At 42.6% G+C, this 23,963-nt stretch overlaps 1 protein-coding gene across 5 annotated transcripts in view; it reads right to left on the bottom strand.

Moving 5' to 3' along the window:
- The window catches only part of LOC105484506 (axonemal dynein light chain domain containing 1), a 192,775-nt gene that overhangs the window by 6,208 nt on the left and 162,604 nt on the right, over positions 1 to 23,963 (bottom strand). For all 5 annotated transcript variants that reach the window (XM_071076277.1, XM_011746195.2, XM_011746192.2 and 2 more), the window contains 2 exons: positions 16,350 to 16,432; positions 15,271 to 15,503 (listed from right to left, as the gene is read on the bottom strand). In XM_071076277.1, coding sequence (XP_070932378.1) covers positions 15,271 to 15,503; positions 16,350 to 16,432 — 316 coding nt within the window. The remainder of the gene's footprint in view (positions 1 to 15,270; positions 15,504 to 16,349; positions 16,433 to 23,963) is intronic.

The following is a 23,963-nucleotide window of genomic DNA, read 5'->3' as shown; positions in this document are numbered from 1 at the left end:
TGTTTGTGAAAGGCAGATGTTGCTTACATTTCTAGGGAGCGCCTATGGTATTTCCCATTGTTTGGTTTCCTCTAATGTCCCGCACGGATAAATATTTAAATTTCTCATTGGCATGCCAGAGGGCTTTCGGGTCTGCTTGAGTGGCATGTGTTGTCTTTCAAATTAACCAACTGTTGCAGTTGGTGGGCTTGATGAGAAGGAAATCATGGAGATAAGTTGCTACAAAACTGTGTTTGGGTGAAAGAGTATGGTGGATAGTCAAAGGCAAAATTCTTCAGACACTGGCTAGGTGAGCTGGCCCAGGTGCTGCACTCCAGCTGGTTACTAGTTGTGAAATGATGGCTGGAGGACAAGCTGGAGAGTACAATTGAAAACCATGATATGTTCTGGGAATAGTTGTGTTTTTTTTTTTTTTCCCTGATAATTTACTTTAATATTAGTAAAGTGGCAATAAGCTGATCAACAGGGATACGATGTTCCAGTTTGGCACTGGAGTCTGCCATGACCAAAATGACATGCCCCTAAGAGTGGGAGAAGTCTATGGCACAATCTATGACGATGGTGTTCCAGGGCATTTGGAGCTGACAGTGATGTGGCATTGGTGTATTCAGACCTGAATTTATTATGCAAGCAGCTAGCTTAAGGACTGGTATACTGCCGATTGATGCACTCAAAATCATCAGGAATGTGCCCTATGGAGGCTTTGAAGGCCTTCCTTAGAATTTCAAGGGCCACCATGGCTCACCAGTAGCATTAGGGTGCAACGGGGGCTCTGCAGTTTGGACTTTCCTATCTAGAAGGCTCAGCAGGTCATTCTGCCAATACCCCTGCATTCCACATCCTTGGGGACCATGTCCGAATGGCTCTGAGTAAGTATGTATCTCCTTGATTGACTGTTCCTGGCCACTACAATGTTCTTTGGCAGAGAGTCTATTGGAATTATGAGGTTCCAATAATTCTGGCTTTTGCACAGTAGCTGAGCTGAGCATTAAGTAAAGGATATGGAAGCCAAATCCTTTAAAAGAGAGGTAATCAACACACTTCCAACGGCTTCTTCTGGGCTTGGAAAGACATTACAGCACTATAGCTGGGAGCTTGGGGTCTGCTCTCAGACATATTAGATTTGATTCAGGCTCTACCATTTACCAACTGTTTAACCTTGGACATGTTACTAATCCTGTATATAAATGGGGATAAAAGCAGGATCCACCTCACAGAATTGTGATTAAATAAGATAATGCATATGATATGCTTAGCACAATGCTTGCACAAGGTAAATGCTTAATAAATAATGGTGATGACTATTATTCTGGGTTTACCTCAGTAGCAATAAATGACAGCCATCAGGCTGCATCCAAATAAGAGCCTGCTGGCCCCTCCACATATTGCCTCCATGTGTCAAAGGCAGCCCTGATGGCCATCAGTGCCTGCTCCCAGGGTGGTCGTTCTCGGACAGAACCAGCTTTAGAACTTGCACATATGGTCTCCTGTCTTTGACTCCCACCATGATATAACAAGCATTTGTTTCAAAGTGCACAGCTGTTCGGGATCATAGTAGAGAAAAAACAGGACAGAAACGATTTTCCTCCTGGTGGGCAATAGTTACAGCCAAAACTCAGACAATTCCCCTTTCTTTCTCGCCTGGGTTTGACTGTTTGGATGGCCAGAGTGGAAAATGAGAGATGAATTACCAGTAGTACCATGTGAACTCCAGGATCTGTCAGACTTCTGGGTAGAGGGTAGGGGTGGGGACATTTTGCCTTCTAAAAATCAGTTTGCCTTGGCAAGACAGATCATGGAAACTCCTAATCTTCACACTTTCAAAAGTGTTTCTCAAGCTGGCCTAGAGGAGGCCTAAAGGATAACTCCGCCAGGTCGGGTGCTGGTGGGACCCAAACCTTGCAAATACAAGAGGATGCCCTCCAAACAGACACAAGCCACTGCAGTCTTGCAGGTGCCCTTTCATTGGACATTTTAGAAGCATTGTCCTGGCAGAATGGCACATTGCTGCATAATGGGACTGCTTAGGGAACTTCTGGAAGGCTGCCTTACATGTTCTTTGTTGCACCATTTTAGACAAGTTGCACTTCTCGAAAACCTGCACTCTGCATAGTTCATCTTTGAGGTCAGAGGGATTAGTGGACTTGCTTAGCAATCCTGAATGGGAGATTGCCTTGAGGCTGTGGCAGACCTGGCTACAATGAGCTCTCCATTTTTCTGAGGCAGTGATGGAAGTCCTGATGAATCCTAGACACAGCTTCATATCAATATAGCTACAGAATGCCTCAGCCTGGGGCTCAGAGAGCAAGCACTGCAGTTTTGCAGGTATGCAGGGCCTACGCAGCAGGGCTACAGCAGTTTTATTCCTAATTTTAGAGAAACTCTTCTGCTTCCTGTGGGGAAATATTTGCTGGTAAACGGATACTTATTTGATTCCACGAATAGACAGACAGTGATCTAGCGCTTTGGGGCCTGCAAACAGAATTTCCAGCAGGCTTTAAAAGTGAAATGCGGCCGGGCGCGGTGGCTCAAGCCTGTAATCCCAGCACTTTGGGAGGCCGAGACGGGCGGATCACGAGGTCAGGAGATCGAGACCATCCTGGCTAACACAATGAAACCCCGTCTCTACTAAAAATACAAAAAAATTAGCCAGGCGAGGTGGCGGGCGCCTGTAGTCCCAGCTACTCGGGAGGCTGAGGCAGGAGAATGGCGTAAACCCGGGAGGCGGAGCTTGCAGTGAGCTGAGATCTGGCCACTGCACTCCAGCCTGGGCGACAGAGCGAGACTCCGTCTCAAAAAAAAAAAAAAAAAAAAAAAAAAGTGAAATGCAAGATATGTTTCCCAGGTAGTATCTGGGTCATTGACCTCCAGCTAGGAAAGGCCAAGGACAAGAGGAAAGTGCAGTCACTGAAGCTACAAGGTAGCAGACAAGTGACCTGACCATAGTCAAGTCAGTGAGACCAATGTGTGAGTGGGACCAGATCTCTCAGGGGAGAATCTCCTGGAGCCCACGTGCACTGAGTTGGTGTGGGTATGTGGTGAAGAGCCAGGCCTGGTGGTTGAGGGGGCCTGTCCGCTAAGCTTGCTAAGATCCTTAAGTACACTATGGTATGCACTCCCAAAACAGTACCAACTTGGCACCACAGGACATGGAACATGTCGCCACTGAGATTGGGGGCTGGACACAGAGGAGTGTGATGAGGCTAACCAGTTTCCTCTCTCTGAAGGGCCAGAGCCGCTTTCTAGAAAAATGGACAGCATGGCTCGGTCTGGACATCTAAGCACAGAATGGCTAGTCTCCCATACGCAAGCACAACAGCCTCACTCGGCAGCCTGACTGCCAGCGATGAGCAGCAAAAGTTCCTCCCTCCACTCTGCTTGGGAGACCACTGCAGGGACACCCTAAGAAGGTGTAGCAGGGTCTTAAGGACTATCTAAACCTTCCCACAAAGCAGTTACTTGGGAGAGTGGAACTGGCCGGGCTAACTTGCAGAGAGTGGCAGTGCAGGTACCCTCCCTGGGGCATACTTTTTTTTTTTTTTAACCACCGAACACTCATTATGCCTTCCTAACCCCACCCTGATTTGCTTTCCCCATAGTGTGTCCCATCTTAGTGGAACAGCACCACAAGGCGTCCTTCCTTCGCTTTAAGGAAGTCAGAGAGATCATCTCTGAAGTCTTCTTACCATCCCTGGTTCATCCATGGGGAGGTTTGTGACCACAGGGTAGCCTTTCTCTGTCTTGGGACTTTGAGACTTTGGCAGAATAATGTAAGGATGAAATAAATGATTGGTGTTTTGGTAGTAGCACTGGAGCAAGATGGTGAAGGAACTATTTTGTCTGACCTAAAACTAGCTGGTTCCTGTCTGTTCCTAGTCTAGCTCTTCAAAACTTCCCTTCAAATCCTTGAAGCACCCCAGCATCCTTTCAATACATTATCCTTTTTTCATGGGCTTGCAAGAGTAGGTGGCTTGTAACAAAACCACCTCAGCTAATGTAGGTCCATGATGCCAGTCACCTCATTCTAATTGTAGTGGCAGCAGATATAACTCTGGAATTTAGAGACTAAGCCTTCTATGCAATGGAGCTGACATGGTATTTGGCACATTCTAAGGGACAAGGCTCATGTTCAGGGATGGGGCCTACTGATTTGTATGGAAATGACAACTCATGCCTGCAAAGTGGAAAATGAATGAAAATTATTCTGCAACCCCACAAAAAGTCCCCAAATTTTCTAGAGCTACCCAGGAAGTTCTCTGGGAAGGAGCAAAGATAAGGCTGGCTCTGCTTCGTCAGGCAGCAGCCATAATCACGAGCCAACAGCTTCAGCTCGTCTGTCATTTGGGCCAGGAGCACTGCCAAGTTTCTGAAGAATTTCATGTTTTCTTTTCCCAGAGGTAAAGACTGGAACTGACCAGACTCCATCTAGTAGTCTTAGGTATACACTAAGGAATGTTGAAACCCATCCCTCACACAGTTTAATGATGGCCAATGGCAGGCCTGGCCAGGGTTGGCTTAAATAAAGATGGGGACTCTAGACTCAGGGGATTTCTGAGGCTGGAAGAACAGGTAAAGGTCTAAAATTCTAGGAGATAAACCCAAAGAAACACCAAATATGTGGAGTCAACGCAGGTGTAGAAATCTTGCCTCAGGTGTTCAGAGATAAGAGCAAAGGCAAGTGAGCCAGGAGCAGTGAAGCAACAGGGAGCCCTTGCTGAGTGACTGCCCAGAACATCCAGTTGTCACTTGCAACTGATTTTTGCAGGTTAGTCCATCTCTTGTGCCCAGATGGATTCAGGATCATGAACAGAGCAGACAAATGAGACAGTAAAAGCAAGAAATGGAGATTCTGGGTGAATCTTCGGCAACACAGGCCCCTATGAAGGAAACCTTCTGAGCAATGGCCTGGTGGCCCTTCACTGTTGTGAAACCGTCTAGACATGAGTCCAGTGAGCTGGGGGCTCTGACACCAATCAGTTCTGTGACCATGTCTTATAATCACTGGGCCTCAGTTTTATCTTCTGAGAAATGAGAATAACAATATCTCCTCCACCTACTTTGTAGGGTTATTGCAAAGATCAGATTAATCATAAAAATGCCAGAAATCATAAGAAATCTGAAAATGCTGCAGAAACCTAAGAGCATCATTAAGATTTTCTCTTTTCTTTTCTTTTTATTTTTTGAAATGGAGTCTTGCTCTGTTGCCCAGGTTGGAGTACAGTGGCGCAGTCTCAGCTCACCGCAACTTCCACCTCCTGGGTTCAAGCGTTTCTTGTCCCTCAGTCTCCTGAGTGAGCTGGGACTACAGGTGCACACCACCATGCCTGGCTAATTTTTGTGTTTTAGTAGAGACAGGGTTTTGCCATGTTGGCAAGGCTGGTCTTAAACTCTTGACCTCAAGTGATCCTCCCACCTTGGCCTCCCAGATTGCTAGAATTACAGGCGTCAGCCATCGTGCCTAGCCTAGGTCTTCTCTTTTAGATTGAAAAACTAATGCTTTTTATTTGCCAGTCTTGTCTGCAGAGTTCAACGTTTTCAAAAAGCATTATTTTCTTGAGATAAACTGACATTTCACAGACCTCTGTTAGGAAATCAGTTGAAGAAGCTAGCAAACTTTGCACAAGCTATTTTCAATGTGGGAAGTGAGCTAATGCGTCTGACTCCCTCCAGCCATCGCTGCGACTTTTAAAGAGAAAGTGCTCTTGGGTTGCATGTTATGGCTTTTCTAGCGGCTGTTACAAAGGGAGTCCCTGCAACTGAGCCACATCAGCTCTACAACACAGTGATATCTGGGCTGCGTTCAGTGGATAGAGCCACTGTGAACCCCAGAGCTCTGTGGACATTACTTGGGTTTTGTTTTGTCATTGGATTTAGTTCGGATTCTGGATTTAATGTTGAGAGCACCCTCTTTGTGTGGTGCTATAAACAGACAAAAACAATTAGAATATCATAGTAATAATATCTTATATTTACTAAGGGTTTTTAATTTTACAAAGCAGTTTTACATTTTTTCTGCCTGAGTAACCCTCAAGCTACAAATAAGCTATGTGCCACAAATTTGACTCTAAATTGGTTATTGGCATTCAGAATGCATTTCCCAAGTTCAAGCGTGGTCAGTTAACTGTTTGAGTTCTGGGTCCTGGGGCAGGAGAGAATGTGGTCAAGGCGTGAAGAGAAAGAAGAAGAACATCTCCTCCTTCCCTCTTGTACAAATCTGAAGTTTGGTTAAAAAAAAAAAAAAAATGGAAACAGTCTTCAGAATCCTCCCTTAACCATTCCTGACCCCTTCTGTTGTCTCCCCAACCCTTTCTCTCCAGGCTCCTGTACACAGGCCTTACACAAGCTCCATCCCTAGGATGGTGCAGAAGGCCTCTGGTCATCAAGCCTGCTCTCCCCAACATGCACGTGAAAAGCAGCCCCGTGACACTCTGCTTCCCAATTTGAATCCTTCAGACTGGCTGCTGCCATCTCCATCCTACATGTGGTTGCCTTTGTATTATTATTGGCACTTTGTATTACTGTTAGTGTAACTTCCCTACACCCAACTGTAGACCCCACTGAGATCAAGGACTAAGCCATATTCATCTTTGCAAATTTCCCTCTTGATTCCTTTTTTCAGTCACAGCTCAGAGCATAGTGATTTGCTAATTATTAAAAATATTGAAATAAAAATAAAAATAAATATATCCCCTACTCTGTCCAGGTCTTCTCTTTACTCAGCATGCACAAGGCTCCTGCTGTTACTGCAATATAATTTTCTACTCCTTCACTGCACAACCCTCAGGAAAAAAAGTGATTTTATTGCACTAACATATACAAATATAGCAGTGCCAGATTGCTCCAGAGGTATCTGCATTTTTTGCAGGGGCTACCTGCCAACTCTAAGGTTGGATTTAACCTATGGATTTTCTGGAGACTCTGTTCAGGTCCCTTGCAGGGCACAGGAACTGCCGTGAGTAGGAGACAGCTCTCCTCAGGCTTTGCAAGGCATCTCATCCTCTACTTCAGAGCCCCCTGGCAATGATTTTGCTGGTGGTTTCTGGAAGGAGGGAGAAGGGTGACTGGGCGTCTGTGTAGATTACTGTTTGCAGGCTGGGGACTAACTTTATGTAGCTATCCTCTACCTTAAATAATTAAAACTTCTCAGTTCTGGATTTAACCGAATCCTCAAGACCTTCATGGGAATGGACAAAACGCATTCCATATTGAGGTAACCTCTAGTTTAACAAGTAGGGCTTTTGGACGGTTTGCCTATTGATCTTCCTAAATCTAGAAAAGGTCTAGTTTTCAAATTATCAGGATAAAACTACATTCAGAATATAAGAAGATGAAATTTTAAAATTCATGAAAACTCTCACATATACTCAAATGTAAAACTGAAGGATTGTCAAACTTGTAATAAATAATATTTTCACCAGTTTAGAGTTGAAAGGAGTAGAAAAAATGAATTCACACTCTATAGGGTTAACGTCCCTGTACCTAGGGCCAGGGGCTGCGAGCAGTTGGCTAACTTCACTGCTTTTGCTGAGGGGTAGGTGGAGATGGGGTGACAGAGAAAAACAGAAAGTAGATGTCTTTCTAGTACTATCCTTTGTACTGGGAACGGACCACAGGTTGGAGATGAAAGCAAAAATTAAAAAATAGCCTCTAATATTAGAAATATTGAGAACTGCTTGTGGGCAGATTGCAGCACTAATTAGAAATAAGAAAATGAAAAATTAAATTCCTCTCCCTATAACATAAAGTAGTATTAAAAATCACATGAAGTCAAACATGTGCCAATAATAAAGATAAAACTTCCTACAAACCTCTATCACCCAGAGACAATGTCCGTCAATATTTGGGCATATTTCTTTCTGGTCTTTTTTTTTGCCTTTAAAAAAATGATATCATATGCTGTTTCTTGAATTTGATATTTAACATAAAATAAACATAACATCAAAATGATGTCACATCCTGGCCAGGTGCAGTAGCTCACGACTGTAATCCCAGCACTTTGGGAGGCTGAAGCGGGTGGATCACCTGAGGTCAGGAGTTTGAGACCAGCCTGGCCAACATGATGAAACCCTGTCTCTACTAGAAGTACAAAAATTAGCCGGGCATGGTGGTGTGTGCCTGTAATCCCAGTTACTCAGGAGGCTGAGGCAGAATTGCTTGAACCCAGGAGGCAGAGGTTGCAGTGAGCCGAGATCGTGCTATTGCACTCTAGCCTAGGCAACAAGAGTGAGACTCCATCTCAAAAAAAAAAAAAAAAGATGTCATATCCTGTTTCTTGCATTTGACAGTTAACATAAAAATTTCCCATGTCACTAAAAACTCCTTTAAACGCTATTTTAATAGTTGTGTAATATTTATGTATATTGATACAGCATGATTTATTTAATCTTTCATGTTTGAACAACAGGTTGTTTCTATTTTTTCTATTACACACAATGATACACTGAACATCTTTGTATATTAATCTTGTGTATTTAGGATTATTAAGATTCTCAAGTGTGAAATTATTATGCATATATTATTATGCACATTATTATGCATATATTAACATGCATCTGTTATAAATATATGCATGTTTTAAAGGGATATCCACACATACTATCAAATTATTTTCTAAAATGATCGTATGTGTTTGTCTACTCACAAGTATCATCTGTATAACTATTATATGTTGCCACTTCTAATCAGCATTGTTTCCTTTTATTTAAAAAAAAAAAAAAGATTTTCCAGCAAGATGGCCAAATAGGAGCAGCTCTGGTCTGCAGCTCCCAGCAAGATCAACGCAGAAGACAGGTGATTTCTGCATTTCCAACTGAGGTACCTGGTTCATCTCATTGGGATTGGCTGGACAGTGGGTGCCGCCCATGGAGGGCAAGCTGAAGCAGGGCGGGGCATCACCTCACCCAGGAAGTGCAAGGGGTCAGGGGATTTCCCTTTCCTAGCCAAGGGAAGCCATGAGAGACTGTACCAGGTGCAACAGTACACTCCTGCCAAAATACCATGTTTTTCCCATGGTCTTCACAACCCACAGACCCGGAGATTCCCTCCAGTGCCTGGCTCGGCGGGTCCCCCACCCACAGAGCCCAGCAAGCTAAGATCCACTGGCTTGAAATTCTTGCTGCTAGGGCAGCAGTCTGAGATAGACCTGGGATGCTGGAGCTTGGCGGGAGGAGGGGCGTCTGCCATTGATGAGGCTTGAGTAGGTGGTTTTATGCTCACAGTGTAAACAAACCCGCTAGGAAGCTCGAACCAGGTGGAGCCCACCGCAGCTCAATGAGGCCAACTGCCTCTCTAGATTCCACCTCTCTGGGCAGGGCATATCTGAACAAAAAGCAACAGCCCCAGTCAGGGACTTATAGAAAAAACTGTCATCTCCCTGGGACAGAGCATGTGGGGGAAGGGCAGGTGTGGGCACAGCTTCAGCAGACTTAAATGTCCCTGCCTGACAGCTCTAAAGAGAGCAGCAGTTCTCCCAGCATGGTGATTGAGCTCTGATAACAGACAGACTGCCTCCTCAAGTGGGTCCCTAACCCCCATGTAGCCTGACTGGGAGACACCTCCCAGTTGGGGCCGACAGACATCTCATACAAGAGAGCACTGGCTGGCATCTGGCAGGTGCCCCTCTGGGACGAAGCTTCCAGAGGAAGGATCGGTCAGCAATATTTGCTGCTCTGCAGCCTCCCCTGATGATACCCAGGCAAAGAGAGTCTGGAGTGGACCTCCAGCAAACTCCAACAGACCTGCAGCTGAGGGACCTGTTAGAAGGAAAACTAACAAACAGAAAGGCATAGCATCAACATCAAAAAAAAAAGGACATCCACACCAAAACCCCATACATAGGTCACCAACATCAAAGACAAAATGTAGATAAAACCACAAAGATGGGGAGAAACCAGCACAGAAAGGCTAAAAATTCTGAAAACCAGAATGCCTCTTCTCCTCCAAAGGATCACAACTTCTCGCCAGCAAGGGAACAAAAATGGATGGAGAATGAGTTTGATGAGTTGACAGAAGTAGGCTTCAGAAGGTGGGTAATAACAAACATCTCCCAGCTAAAGGAGCATATTCTAACCCATCACAAGGAAGCTAAAAACCTTGAAAAAAGGTTAGACGAACGGCTAACTAGAACAACCAGTGTAGAGAAGAATATAAATGAAGAATATAAATCTGATGGAACTGAAAAACACAGCATGAGAACTTCATGAAGCATACACAAGCTTCAATAGCCAATTAGATCAAGCAGAAGAAAGGATATCAGTGATTGAAGATCAAATTAATGAAATAAAGTGAGAAGAAAAGATTAGAGAAAAAACAGTGAAAAGAAATGAACAAAGCCTCCAAGAAATATGGGACTATGTGAAAAGACCAAATCTACATTCGACTGGTGTACCTGAAAGTAACAGGGAGAATGGAACCAAGTTGGGAAACACTCTTCACGATATTATCCAGGAGAACTTCCCCAACCTAGCAAGGCAGGCCAACATTCAAATTCACAAAATACAGAGAACACCACAAAGATAGTCCTTGAGAAGAACAACCCCAAGACACATAATTTTCAGATTCACCAAGGTTGAAATGAAGGAAAAAATATTAAGGGCAGCCAGAGAGAAAGGTTGGGTTACCCACAAAGTGAAGCCCATCAGACTAACAGCAGATCTCTCAGCAGAAACCCTCCAAGCCAGAAGAGAGTGGGAGGCAATATTCAACATTCTTAAAGAAAAGAATTTTCAACCCAGAATTTCATATCAAGCCAAACTAAGCTTCATAAGTGAAGAATAAATAAAATCCTTAGAGACAAGCAAATGCTGAGAGATTTTGTTACCACCAGGTCTGCCTTACAAGAGCTCCTGAAGGAAGCACTAAACATGGAAAGAAACACCCAGTACCAGTCACTGCAAAAACATGCCAAATTGTAAAGACCATCGATGCCATGAAGAAACTGCATCAACTAACAGTCAAAATAACCAGCTAGCCTTATAATGACAGGATCAAATTACATATAACAATATTAACCTTAAATGTAAATGGGCTAAATGCCCCAATTAAAAGACACAGACTGGCAAATTGGATAAAGAGTCAAGACCCATCGGTGTGCTGTATTCAGGAGACCCATCTCATGTGCAAACACACACACAGGATCAAAATAAAGGGATGAAGGAAGAGCTACCAAGCAAATGGAAAGCCAAAAGAAAAGCAGGGTTTGCAATCCTAGTCTCTGATAAAACAGACTTTAAACCAACAAAGATCAGAAGAGACAAAGAAGGCCATTATATAATGGTAAAGGGATCAATGCAACAACAAGAACTAACTATCCTAAATATATATGCATCCAATACAGGAGCACCCAGATTCAGAAAGCAAGGGTTTAGAGACCTATGACGAGACTTAGACTCCCATACAATAATAGTGTGAGACTTTAACACCCCACTGTCAATATTAGACAGATCAATGAAACAGTAAATTAACAAGGGTATCCAGGACTTGAACTCAGCTCTGGACCAAGTAGACCTAACAGACATCTACAGAATTCTCCACCCCAAATCAATGGAATATGCATTTTTCTCAGCACCACATGACACTTATTCTAAAATTGATCACATAATTGGAAGTAAAGCACTCCTCAGCAAATGTAAAAGAGCACAAATCACAACAAACTGTCTCTCAGACCACAGTGCAATCAAACTAGAACTCAGGATTAAGAAACTCACTCAAAACCACACAACTACATGGAAACTGAACACCCTGCTCCTGAATCACTACTGGGTAAATAACAAAATGAAGGAAGAAATAAAGATGTTCTTTGAACCCCATGAGAATGAAACACAATGTACCAGAATCTCTGGGATACATTTAAAGCAGTGTGTAGAGGGAAAGTTATAGCACTAAATGCCCACAAGAGAAAGCAGGAAAGATCTAAAATTGACACTCTAACATCACAATTAAAAGAACCAGAGAAGCAAGAGCAAGCACACTCAAAAGCTAGCAGAAGGCAAGAAATAACTAAGATCAGAGCAGAACTGAAAGAGACAGAGACATAAAAAACCCTTCAAAAAATCAACGAATCCAGGAGCTGGTTTTTTGAAAAGATTAACAAAATAGATAGACCGCTAGCAAGACTAATAAAGAAGAGAGAAGAATCAAACAGATGCAATAAAAAATGATAAAGGGGATATCACTGCCGATCCCACAGAAATACAAACTACCATCAGAGAATACTATAAACACCTCTATGCAAATAAACTAGAAAATCTAGAGACACGGATAAATTCCTGGACACATACACCCTCCCAAGACTAAAACAGGAAGAAGTCAAATCTCTGAATAGACCAATAACAAGTTGTGAAATGGAGCCAATAATTAATAGCCTACCAACCAAAAAACGTCCAGGACCAGATGGATTCACAGCCAAATTCTACCAGAGGTACAAAGAGGAGCAGGTACCATTCCTTCTAAAACGATTCTGATTAATAGAAAAAGAGGGAATCCTCCCTAACTTATTTTATGAGGCCAGCATCATTGTGATACCAAAACCTGGCAGAGGCACAACAGAAAAAGAGAATTTTAGGCCAATATCCCTGATGAACATAGATGTGAAAATCCTCAATAAAATACTGGCACACCAAATCCAGCAGCACATCAGAAAGCTTATCCACCACGATCAAGACGGCTAAATCCCTGGGATGCAAGGCTGGCTCAACAGATGCAAATCAATAAATGTAATCCATCACATAAACAGAACCAGTGACAAAAACCACATGATTTCTCATGATTTCTCAATAGATGCAGAAAAGGCCTTCAACAAAATTCAACAGCACTTCAAGCTAAAAACTCTCAATAAACTAGGTATTGATGGAACATATCTCAAGATAATAAGAGCTATTTATGGCAAATCCACAGCCAAAATCATACCGGATGGGCAAAATCTGGAAGCACTCCCTTTGAAAACCAGCACAAGACAAGGATGCCCTCTCTCACCATGCCTATTCAACATAGTATTGGAAGTTCTGGCCAGGGCAATCAGGCAAGAGAAAGAAATAAAGGGTATTCAGTTTGGAAAAGAGGAACTCAAATTGTCTCTGTTTGCAGATGACATGACTGTATATTTAGAAAACCCCATCATCTCAGCCCAAAATTTCCTGAAGCTGATAAGCAGCTTCAGCAAAGTCTCAGGATCAAAATCAATGTGCAAAAATCACAAGCATTTCTACACACCAATAACAGACAAACAGCCAAATCATGAGTGAACTCCCATTCACAATTGCTACAAAGATAATAAAATACCTAGGAATCCAACTTACAAGGGATGTGAAGGACCTCTTCAAGGAGAACTACAAACCACTGTTCAAGGGAATAAAAGAGGACACAAACAAATGGAAGAACATTCCATGCTCATGGATGGGAAGAATCAATATTGTGAAAATGGCCATACTAGTAGCCCAAGGTAATTTGTAGATTCAATGCTATCCCCATCAAGTTGCCACTGACTTTCTTCACAGAATTGGAAAAAACTATTTTAAATTTCATGTGGAACCAAACAAGAGCCTGCATAGCCAAGACAAGCCTAAGCAAAAAGAACAAAGCTGGAGACATCATGCTACCTGGCTTCAAACTATACTACAAGGCTACAGTAACTAAAACAGCATGGTACTGGTACCAAAACAGATATATAGACCAATGGAACAGAACAGAGCCCTCAGAAATCATACCACACATCTACCACCATCTAATCTTTGACAAACCTGACAAAAACAAGAAATGGGGAAAGGATTCCCTATTTAATAAATGATGTTGGGAAAACTAGCTAGCCATATGCAGAAAGTTAAAACTGAATCCCTTCCTTATACCTTATACAAAAATTAACTCAAGATGGATTAAAGACTTAAATGTTAGACCTAAAACCATAAAAACCCTAGAAGAAAACCTAGGAAATACCATTCAGGACATAGGCATGGGCAAAGACTTCATGACTAAAACCCCAAAAGAAATGGTAACAAAAGCCAAAATAGACAAATGGGATCTAATTAAACTAAACAGCTTCTGCACAGCAAAAGAAACTATCTGCAGAGTGAACAGCCAACCTACAGATTGGGAGAAAATTTTTGCAATCTATCCATCCGACAAAGGGCTAATATCCAGAATCTACAAAGAACTTAAACAAATTGACAAGAAAAAAACAAACACCTCCATCAAAAAGTGGTCAAAGGATATGAACAGACACTTCTTAAAAGAAGACATTTATGCAGCCAACAGACATATGAAAAATGCTCATCACTGGTCATCAGAGAAATGCAAATCAAAACCACAGTGAGATACCATCTCACGCCAGTTAGAATGGCAATTATTAGAGTCAGGAAACAACAGATGCTGGAGAGGATGTGGAGAAATAGGATCACTTTTACACTGTTGGCAGGAGTGCAAATTAGTTCAACCATTGTGGAAGACAGTGTGGCGATTCCTCAAGGATCTAGAACTAGAAATACCATTTGACTCAGCAATTGTATTACTGGGTATATACCCAAAGGATTATAAATCATGCTACTACAAAGACACATGCACACGTATGTTTACTGTGGCACTATTCACAATAGCAAAGACTTGGAACCAACTCAAATGTCCATCAATCATAGACTGGATAAAGAAAATGTGGCACATATACACCATAGAATACTATGCAGCCATAGAAAAGGATGAGTTCACGTCCTTTGCAGGGACATGGATGAAGCTGGAAACTGTCATTATCAGCAAACTATCACAAGGAAGAAAACCAAACACCAGATGTTCTCGCTCATAGGTGGGAATTGAACAATGAGATTACTTAGACACAGGGTGGGGAACATCACACACCAGGGCCTGTTGGGGTGTTGGGGCTGGGGGAGGGATAGCATTAGGAGAAATACCTAATGTAAATGATGAGTTGATGGGTGCAGCAAACCAACATGGCACATGTATACCTATGTACCAAATCTGCACTTTGTACACCTGTACCTCAGAACTTAAAGTATAATAAAAAAAAAAAAACCTTCACCAGTTTTGTAAATAAAAATTGTATCTGAGTTAGTTTATTCATTCGCAGTTGTTATTCATTTGGTTTTCCTTTTTGTGAGTTGTCTGAATAAGATGGTTATGTGATTAAAATATGCACATTCCTATGAGAAGTATAAACTAGTAGATTAGCACCAAATATATTAATGTTCTTCTACAATACTTGTGGCCCAGTCAAATTTTCTTTCATAAATACAACCTAAATAAAGCAAAATATGAAGCAATGCTTACCCTTCTTTGGAGATTTTGAGGAATCTTCTGCTGACCTAACTTCTTCTTCTTGTTCTTGTTCTTCTTCTTCTTTTACTTCTCTTTTGTCTTCATTTTCTTTCTCTCCTTTAGACTCCTTTCTTGATGTCATGACTAATTCCTCTAGATCTTTATTTTTTATAAGGGTATGATGAAGTTTCTCATATGCATCTTCAAACTTTTCCTCTGCCTGTTTGGCTCTCTTTTCAACCTCCCTGATACGAAAGAGAAACACAACAAAATAGAAAGGGTTGAAAAAGTATTTTTGACTTAGAAACTCATTTTCTAAAAAGGCAGTGAGATTAGATGAACGTGTCTGAAGGGTAGAAATAAGGGAAGCAACAGCATCAATGATTGATTGAGAACTGAGGCCCAGGAGCAACTCTGAATGCTAATGTCAGAGTAGAAATCATGCTGCTATTTAAGAATATATTTATCATTTCTTAATAAAATCTGATTTGGGGTATCTGGAATTCTCCATCAATGGCCAGGGAACTCCCTTTCAAGAGTTAATTTTGGCTTCTCTTAATTGATGTGATCCAACAAACTAAATTCAACAGAGTCCCTTCTTTTCTAAAACCAAATTTTTGTAATCAAAGAAACCAGCATGAGATGTGCTTCTTAGCTACTACAGCACATTATATGTCTACATGGCTACACTCTTCTCCTGGCATCCCCAGCCATCTTAACTATATCGCCCTTTGTACTCTTTGATATATGTAACATTCTTTCCCAAGCACAATAGTTTCTCCTAGTTCCATCTATTTCCCTAAGTCATCTCTTAGAAACATATTGAATTGGATCACTCTAACACTCCCCTCCAACACACACAAATACTTTGACTTCCTCTATCTTTCCACTGTAGATAAGGATGGATAAGATGTTCCCACCAGGGCACTGTAGTTTACTGCCTCTAGCAGAACATGTGGAGATATGCATCCCCCTAGTAAGGATACAGAAAGCAGGAGAGCCAAAGGGAAGCCAAAAAGTATGAATTTCTCAGTCAAGCCTTCTGGCCAGCCCATTTTCATCCTCTTACCATTGTGTTGACTCATACTTACAGTAACTTCTCCTGCATATGTTCAATTACAGCCATTGCTTCAAGATATTTTTGGGCCAATGTACCTTGCTTAGCTGATTCTCTCTGACAGAGGAAATATGAGATATGAATGAACTGATAGTCTCAACAATTGGTATTCTACTTTTTCAGGATGTTCTGGATCAAACCTTCCAGAATATTCTTTTTCTACTAACCATATCTATCTAATAGATGGTTAAGCACACCCTTAATACAAAAAAAAAATAGGGATTGTCTGTGGCCAGATAGCACAGAAGCTTCCAAATTATTCATGCTACAGGTGAATAAGAATTTGATTGGAATTGTAAAGAAGCAGCAGGGGAAACAGTAAAAACAAAAAGAAACAGAGAAATAAAAAAAGATTTAAAAAATAAGGAGAAGGGTCAACATGTTTCTTTATAAGTCAAGTTAAAGATCAAGGAAGCTAACTTGTATATCTGTCTTACTAATAATTTACTTCGCTAAGAATGTCACATTGCAAAATCCAATGAAGTCTTTAAATTCCTTAGGGAACTTCATAAATATCAGTTGAAGATGTAAATCTTACCAGGCAAAGAAAATATGGAAAAAAGATAACCTCTTTAATGTATTTTGACTCTATATAAGAGGAAGGTGAGAGAGAAAATTTAGAGGACAAAAACTATAAGTATATTTTTAATTGAATATTAACATTTTCCCAGAACAGTGTACTTTTAAAGTCTCATTCATCCATGTCTCCCAAGCAGAGTCAAGTACAAGGTAAAGTCTACATTACAGACGGAAACAGAGAGAGAAGAGGGCGGACAGCCTGCCACAATCACAGCATGATCCAGTGGGCTAAAGCAAACCTGCATCTAAGCCTGTCATCCTCACTCACACATCCCATCATACCACTCTACCTTTTTCTAAAAGAGAAAAGAACTTGTGTTAGTCTCTTCACTATTTATTTATTTATTTATTCTTTTTCTTTTTTAGAGATCTTGCTCTGTCACCCAGGTTACAGTGCAGTGGCATTATCATAGCTCACTGTAGCCTTGACCTCCTAGACTCAAGCAATCCTCCCACCTCAGCCTCCCAAGTGGCTGGGACTACAGGTGCATACCACCATGCACAGCCAATTTTTCATTTTTTTGGTAGAGATTGGGTCTTGCTATGTTATCCAGGCTGGTCTTGAACTCCTGGCCTCAAGTGATCCTCCTGCTTCAGCCTCCCAAGTTCTGAGATTATAGGCACTGGCCACCACACTTGGCCAACTTCTTCAGTTTTGTGCTAGATATTAGACTCTTCTTTTCTCTGTCACATATTTTTCTCTTTCTGTTTTGTTGCTTCTTTTGGGTAACTTGTTTGGAAAGTATACACTATCATTTTTCACCCTGAACCAAACGTATGTGATGTGGCTGTGCCGGCATGGCACACACTACTAACTTATTTGTTCTTCTAGAAGAAAGGGTTTCAGAGCAGAGGCTTCTAGAACTGGAATTCCACACATGGTTTACAGTCCTATGAACAACTAAAACTATCGGTGGAATCCAAGATAAACCAGGATTGTCTGCTACTACCTGTGTGCATTTGAGCCTTCTGACTCTCTCCTCATTCTGTCAATGGATATAAATTGAGTTACAATACGCTAGGAAAACATCCCTTTCTTTTGATACTGGCAAGTACAGATTGTTTTGTGGTCCATTTCAAGTCCTTCAATAGGAGAGTTTCCAACCGTGGTCTGAAATGACATTTTGGACATTCCCGTGGTCTGAAATGCTGGTTGTGGGGCTGCTAGCATCCTCTACGTGTGGCAGATGGCAATCCCCCATGCATCACCCATATACTGATGCAGGTGCCTCAAGGCTAATTACAGTTACTGCCACGGGCCTTCTTCTCAGGCTCCAAACCTTCCTCTGGCTTTTATGCTCTTTTACTCACTATATAACAGAGACAAACATGGACCACGCAGCTCTTGGAATCAATTGTATTGGACCCTCCTTGCTTGTGCCTATGTGCTGTAGCTTCCAGTTAGTCTCCGTCTGACATCAATTCTGCCTTTAGATTTTTTTAGCTTGGCCTTCCTGGGGTTTGACTCTACTAATGGGCTTTGGGTTGCATCTCTATGGCTTGGGAGTGCATCAGGGAAGATCCCACTCCAGATTCAGCTCCTTGGATTCAATTCTGGACTCCTAGTTGGACTGGGTGCTCCTATCAGCTTTGGACATATTTTCTGGAGCCACCAATTTCAATTGCCCTTCCCTGATGTTGTTATAAAATGGGTAAATCAATCACTGCTCTTAATACCTGTGCCTGGGATACAAGGTATTGTGGAAGGAAAACACAGACATCTAAGGGCCTCCTTCATCCAAAATGACAGAGTTAAAGGCAGAAAGTCTAATCTTGTGTTGAAAATACTGCTGGGGCTGGGGCAGTGGCTCACACCTGTAACAGCACTTTGGGAGGCTGAGGCAGGTGGATCACCTGAGGTCAGGAGTTTGAGACCAGCCTGACCAACATAGTGAAATCTCGTCTCTACTAAAAATACAAAATTAGCCAGGCATGGTGGCACATGCCTGTAATCCCAGCTACTTGGGAGGCTGAGGCAGGAGAATTGCTTGAACCCAGGAGGTGGAGGTTGTAGTGAGCCGAGATTGCACCATTGCACTCCAGCCTGGGCAATAAGAGCGAAACTCTGTCTCTAAAAAAAAAAAAAAAAAGGAAGAAAGAAAGAGAGAAAGAGAAAAAGAAAGAAAGAAAAAGAAAATACTGTTGATTTTCAGCAATATTTTCTGGCCCCCACTCACCCTTCCAAAAGAGTTCATAGGTGATCCAGCAAAATCCCCTATCTTTCTCATATACTTCAACTCTTTACAGACAGCCAGGACCCATAGCTTTAAGATGAGCCTGAGATTATTTCTAATGTATTGCTTGTTAGGGCAGGAGACTTATGGGCAACCCTATTCACACTGACAAGCACTTGTAGTTAGGGTCCACTGTAGCTCTCGGCATTTTTGGTAGATGCTTAGGAGAGTTTGTTGAATATAGTCATCCCATATCTCCATCAGTCAGCTGAAATGTTATAGAATTCAAGCTGCTTGCCCTACAAGAACAATGTTGGAACGATTCGGATTCAAAGAGGGCCACAGAGTTGCTGTGTAATAAGTTTTCAGAGCTGATTATACTGGGCCGCACCTAAAGGCAGAGTGCCCTTCCTCCAAGTAAGGCAGGGTCAAAGTTAATGCTGCTTAATGGGATCATTGGGTTCACCAGCGAAATCAAGCACACTGCCAAACTGGGTAGTTGTGCTTGTATATGGCCTGGCAGGTATTTTTTTTGGTAAGTGGATGCCCACTTTGAGTATAATCCCCACAAAGTCCTATCTCCCGGATAACTAAGTAGTTTGAAATAATGGATTGTCCAGACCTCTGTTATGGTGGTAAGTTGCCAGGTAACCACATGAAGGGGGCCTGATTGCTCAGGTCAAGCAAGTAACCTGCCCAATCTGATGATGACTTACCACCACTCTTCTTAAGATATCACTCATATCACAACTGCTAGAAAATCCCCTACTGCAATCATTTACAGGAGAGAACACTAGGGGTAACTGGAATTCTCCATGCTCAGGTCCCTAGCTTCCTAGTTGTCTGGAGCTACTTCTCACTAGAAACCCAGGACTCAACTATCTCTTGGAGCTTTGCTGTTGTCCAGCTGAGCTCCCAGGGACATGGTAAGTTATACCTGTAGACCATGAGGCTTCTGCTTCCCTAACTCTTCCTTTGTTTTTTCTTTCCTTCCCCAGTGTCAATCAAATGTACTGCCCATATAAGCCAGGCGGGCTGCTTGGTTCCCTATTTTAAGATGGTCTAGAGGAAAAGGATAAAAGAGCCTCACTTGTCCGGGTGCAGTGGCTCACACCTGTATTCCCAGCACTTTGGGAGACCGAGGCGGGTGGATCACAAGGTCAGGAGTTCAAGACCAGCCTAGCCAATACAGTGAAACCCCGTCTCTACTAAAAATACAAAAATTAGCTGGGCGTGGTGATGCGTGCCTGTAATCCCAGCTACTCAGGAGCCTGAGGCAGAAGAATCACTTGAACCCAGCAGGCAAAGGTTTCAGTGAGCAAGATCGCACCACTGCACTCCAGCCTGGGCAACAGAGCAAGACTCCATCTAGAAAAAAAAAAAACAGCCCCTCACTCAAGCTCTAGCTCACTTAACTCTCAGCCAATCAGTAACAAAAGACCCAAGATTAATCAACAAACTCCTATTTTAGAGGGCTAGGGACTTCCCTGGAGCCCCGTATGCACAGTTAGACTTCAATGCCAACCCATAGTTACCCCCTCCTCACTTTAATCTAAAAATCACACCCAGGGATGGAGATTTAAAATGCTAACGCTACAAATGATGTATGAAGAAGCACAGCGAACCACTGTGCAAGTGCCAGAAAAACCCCTCCTATACGTGCCCTGATATAACCCTTCCCCATAGAAAAACCCTACAAAACTAAATCACACACTACCCTCGGGGAACAGCCCAATCCTTCTCCTTTCTTGTCACTGGCTCTCTTGTACAGAAGCTAAATAAACTTGCTCTTTGCTACTATACCTAGTAGTCTTTATCCTGGGAGATTGCAAGAAAAGAACCCATGGTGCCGGTAACACTGAGAGTTGTATTTTTAGACCAGGAAGACAGAGTACAGCTGCCCAATAGGTCTGGTGGCTTGGACTTGTATCCCTACTAAATGGTTATTTTTGTTCTTAGGACCAGAGGCGAGTGTCTGTTAAAATGGATAAAGGAAAAACAAACCAAAAAATAATAATAATAATAAAGGAAAACCTTACAGTGAAAGTTTGGAAACCTTAACCTTTCCACAGGGAGCCCCAGCCCCAGCAGCTTTGTGAATGGAAAGAACACGGAGCTTTGGCCCTGCCTGCCCCACAGGTCCTGCAGTGCAGTCTGAATCAAGACACACCTTCCCCAGCTCCACCCCATGGGCCAAATCTCTAATATCCTAAGCTAGTTCAAAGAAACTCTATTCTCTGAGAACCAACATCCCCAAATATCAATCAACCTCGTCCCCTGCTAGAATAGCACAATTAGGCCTCTTCTGTTTGAGCGCCTGGTGATTGAAGCCACTTTTGCAAAATTATGATGGTAAGATAAATCTGACAGGGCTGACTCCATCTTGCTTGAGTCTCACAGACTCGCTGACTCGGCTCATTCCAGGGCGGGGGCAAAGTTTAAATGATAATAGCTCTTCCCCAAAACTAAACTACCCTTGTAAAACTAATGAAAGACCACCAAGTTAGGAGTATGAGAGGGACCTGAATTCAGCCATTATTCCAGAGGTCACAAGATTTGCGACTTCCCCAATTACGCCTGTAAATAACATCATTATTGTAGAACATAAGGTTGGTATTTTGAGATGTCTTTTCAAGTTTCTGACAGCAGGATGGTGCCACTGTGACTCATAACTCAAGTAGTCCTGTGGCCCCCACCCAGAAATGGACTCAGTGCATGAGGACCATTTTCCATACCCCATGATCGCATCCCCAACCAGTAAGCAACAGCCACACCCTGGCCTCCTGCCTACCAAACTATCTTGGAAAAAACCTACCCTTTGAGCCTTCAAGAAGATTGATCTGAGTAGTAACTCCATCTCCTACATGGTGTGGCCAGCTTCGTGTCAACTAAACTCTTTCTTTACTGCAATGCTGTTTTCCCAGATAATTGATTGTGTCTGTGCAATGGGCAGGAAGGACCCACTGGGAAGTCACATGATGCCTTTCTACTTGTGCAGTACTCCAGCCACCATTCCACAGGAAGAACGTGACTCTTCTTGGCTTCCAGGAACTTGCAAGTACTTGTACATCTGGATGTGGCATTTCAGTCCTCTCTCCAGATTTTTTGGTTAATCAGAACCTAGACAGTTTGGTTTTTAGTGATCTATAGTAGCAGCAGCAAATTTTCAAAAGCTTAGAGATGACCTTACTGGTCCATGTTCTCTTTACCTGGGCTATCTATATGGCACTGCCAGTATCACACAGAATGGCAGTACCTGGGAGCAATGGACCTCGCACTATCAAAGACGTGTGATGCTCCTCAGTTTTTTCCCAGGCTGCACGCTCCTAGTTTCCTGACTGCTTCCTGCCTGGCTTCAGGGCCTAGCCTGGACGGCATACCAGAGTTCTAACTTTAGGAAAGCCAAGTCTGAGGCAGGAGGGCTTGTAGCTGGGACTGGTGGGGGTTAGCAGATAAAAAGCTGCTATCCGTTGTCTTTGTCTCCCTTTTTAAAAAATCTCGGCCGGGTGTGGTGGCTCACACCTGTAATCCCAGCATTTTGGGAGGCCAAAGCAGGAGGATCACAAGGTCAGGAGTTCAAGACCAGCCTGACCAACATAATGAAACCCCGTTGCTACTAAAAATACAAAAAATTAGCCAGGCATGGTGGTGGGCACCTGTTATCCCAGCTACGCAGGAGGCTGAGGCAGGAGAATTGCTTGAACTTGGGAGGCAGAGGTTGCAGTGAGCTGAGATCGCACCATTGCACTCCAGCCCGGGTGACAGTGCGAGACTCTATCTCAAAAAAGAAAAAGAAAAAAAAAAAAATCTCATGACATTGTATTCCATTCCCAGTGCTCCCTCTTACATATTTGCCTCACAGTCTTAGTGACCAACATAGTGATGTATTATTTTTAAAACTTGTTCAAAGTTCTCTGATGTCTCCCAAGGCACCACTTTGGGAGAATGTGCTGAAGGAAATTAAAATATATTGCCCCCAAAATATATTTATTTGACGTATTTTGAAATAGCCACTGCCTGGCCAGGAAACAAAAGTGGCCTTGCAAAGCTGTCTTTTGTGGGAAAAATTTGCATCTGTAGAGAATTTCCATTAAAGCAGTCACCACCCCTTCCCCTTTCTATGCCTTTCCAGGACCCAGGAGAGAGTGAGAGTCTGATGCCTTTTGAAATCTAAAAATAAACATTATTATCTCTTCTCTCTGAGGGATGCTTCATCTACATAACAAGGCCACCTTTGCCAGCCAAGCTTCTTCCTTTTCTCTCTCTCTCAACCAATCTTGTCACTAACCTGATTCACCAAGGTAACCTGTTTCTAGCCATACTCAGTCTGTATTCTTTACTGTGGCCCCAGGATGGTATATGAGCTTCCATAACTCACTGGGAAACTGGATCTTCATTCCGAAGGGTCTCGTGTATACATGTTAAACAAATTTATATGCCTTTTCTCCTATTAATCAATTTGCCTCACACCAGTGATTTTTCAGCAAACCTTTAGGGGGCCAAGAGCCTATGGCTCACACACCCCTCATAATGAAATGGTTCTTAACTTTAGCATGGAGAAATTTGACAAAATCTGTTGATCCTCCAATCCAAGAAAATGTACAATGTCAACATACACTCAAAATGTTACCACCACCTCAGGGAATTAGTGGGATAAAGCCCATCCATAAACTCCTAAAGTCACAGTGCTCTGTAGAGAGTGAGATACTGATCAATGGCTGACTGAAATCTACCATGGTCCTACAACCAAACTTCTGTGGAGACAGTTTAAACCTGCTTTCTTGCTGAGTTTCCACAGCTACTGTCTCTAAGTTTCCAGTTTCCCGACAATTATT

This window comes from Macaca nemestrina, chromosome 1 (genome assembly GCF_043159975.1).
Source record: "Macaca nemestrina isolate mMacNem1 chromosome 1, mMacNem.hap1, whole genome shotgun sequence".
NCBI classification, from domain to species: domain Eukaryota; kingdom Metazoa; phylum Chordata; class Mammalia; order Primates; family Cercopithecidae; genus Macaca; species Macaca nemestrina.
Note: the sequence above shows the minus strand (reverse complement) of the source record. Positions and strands in the feature narration are given on the sequence as shown.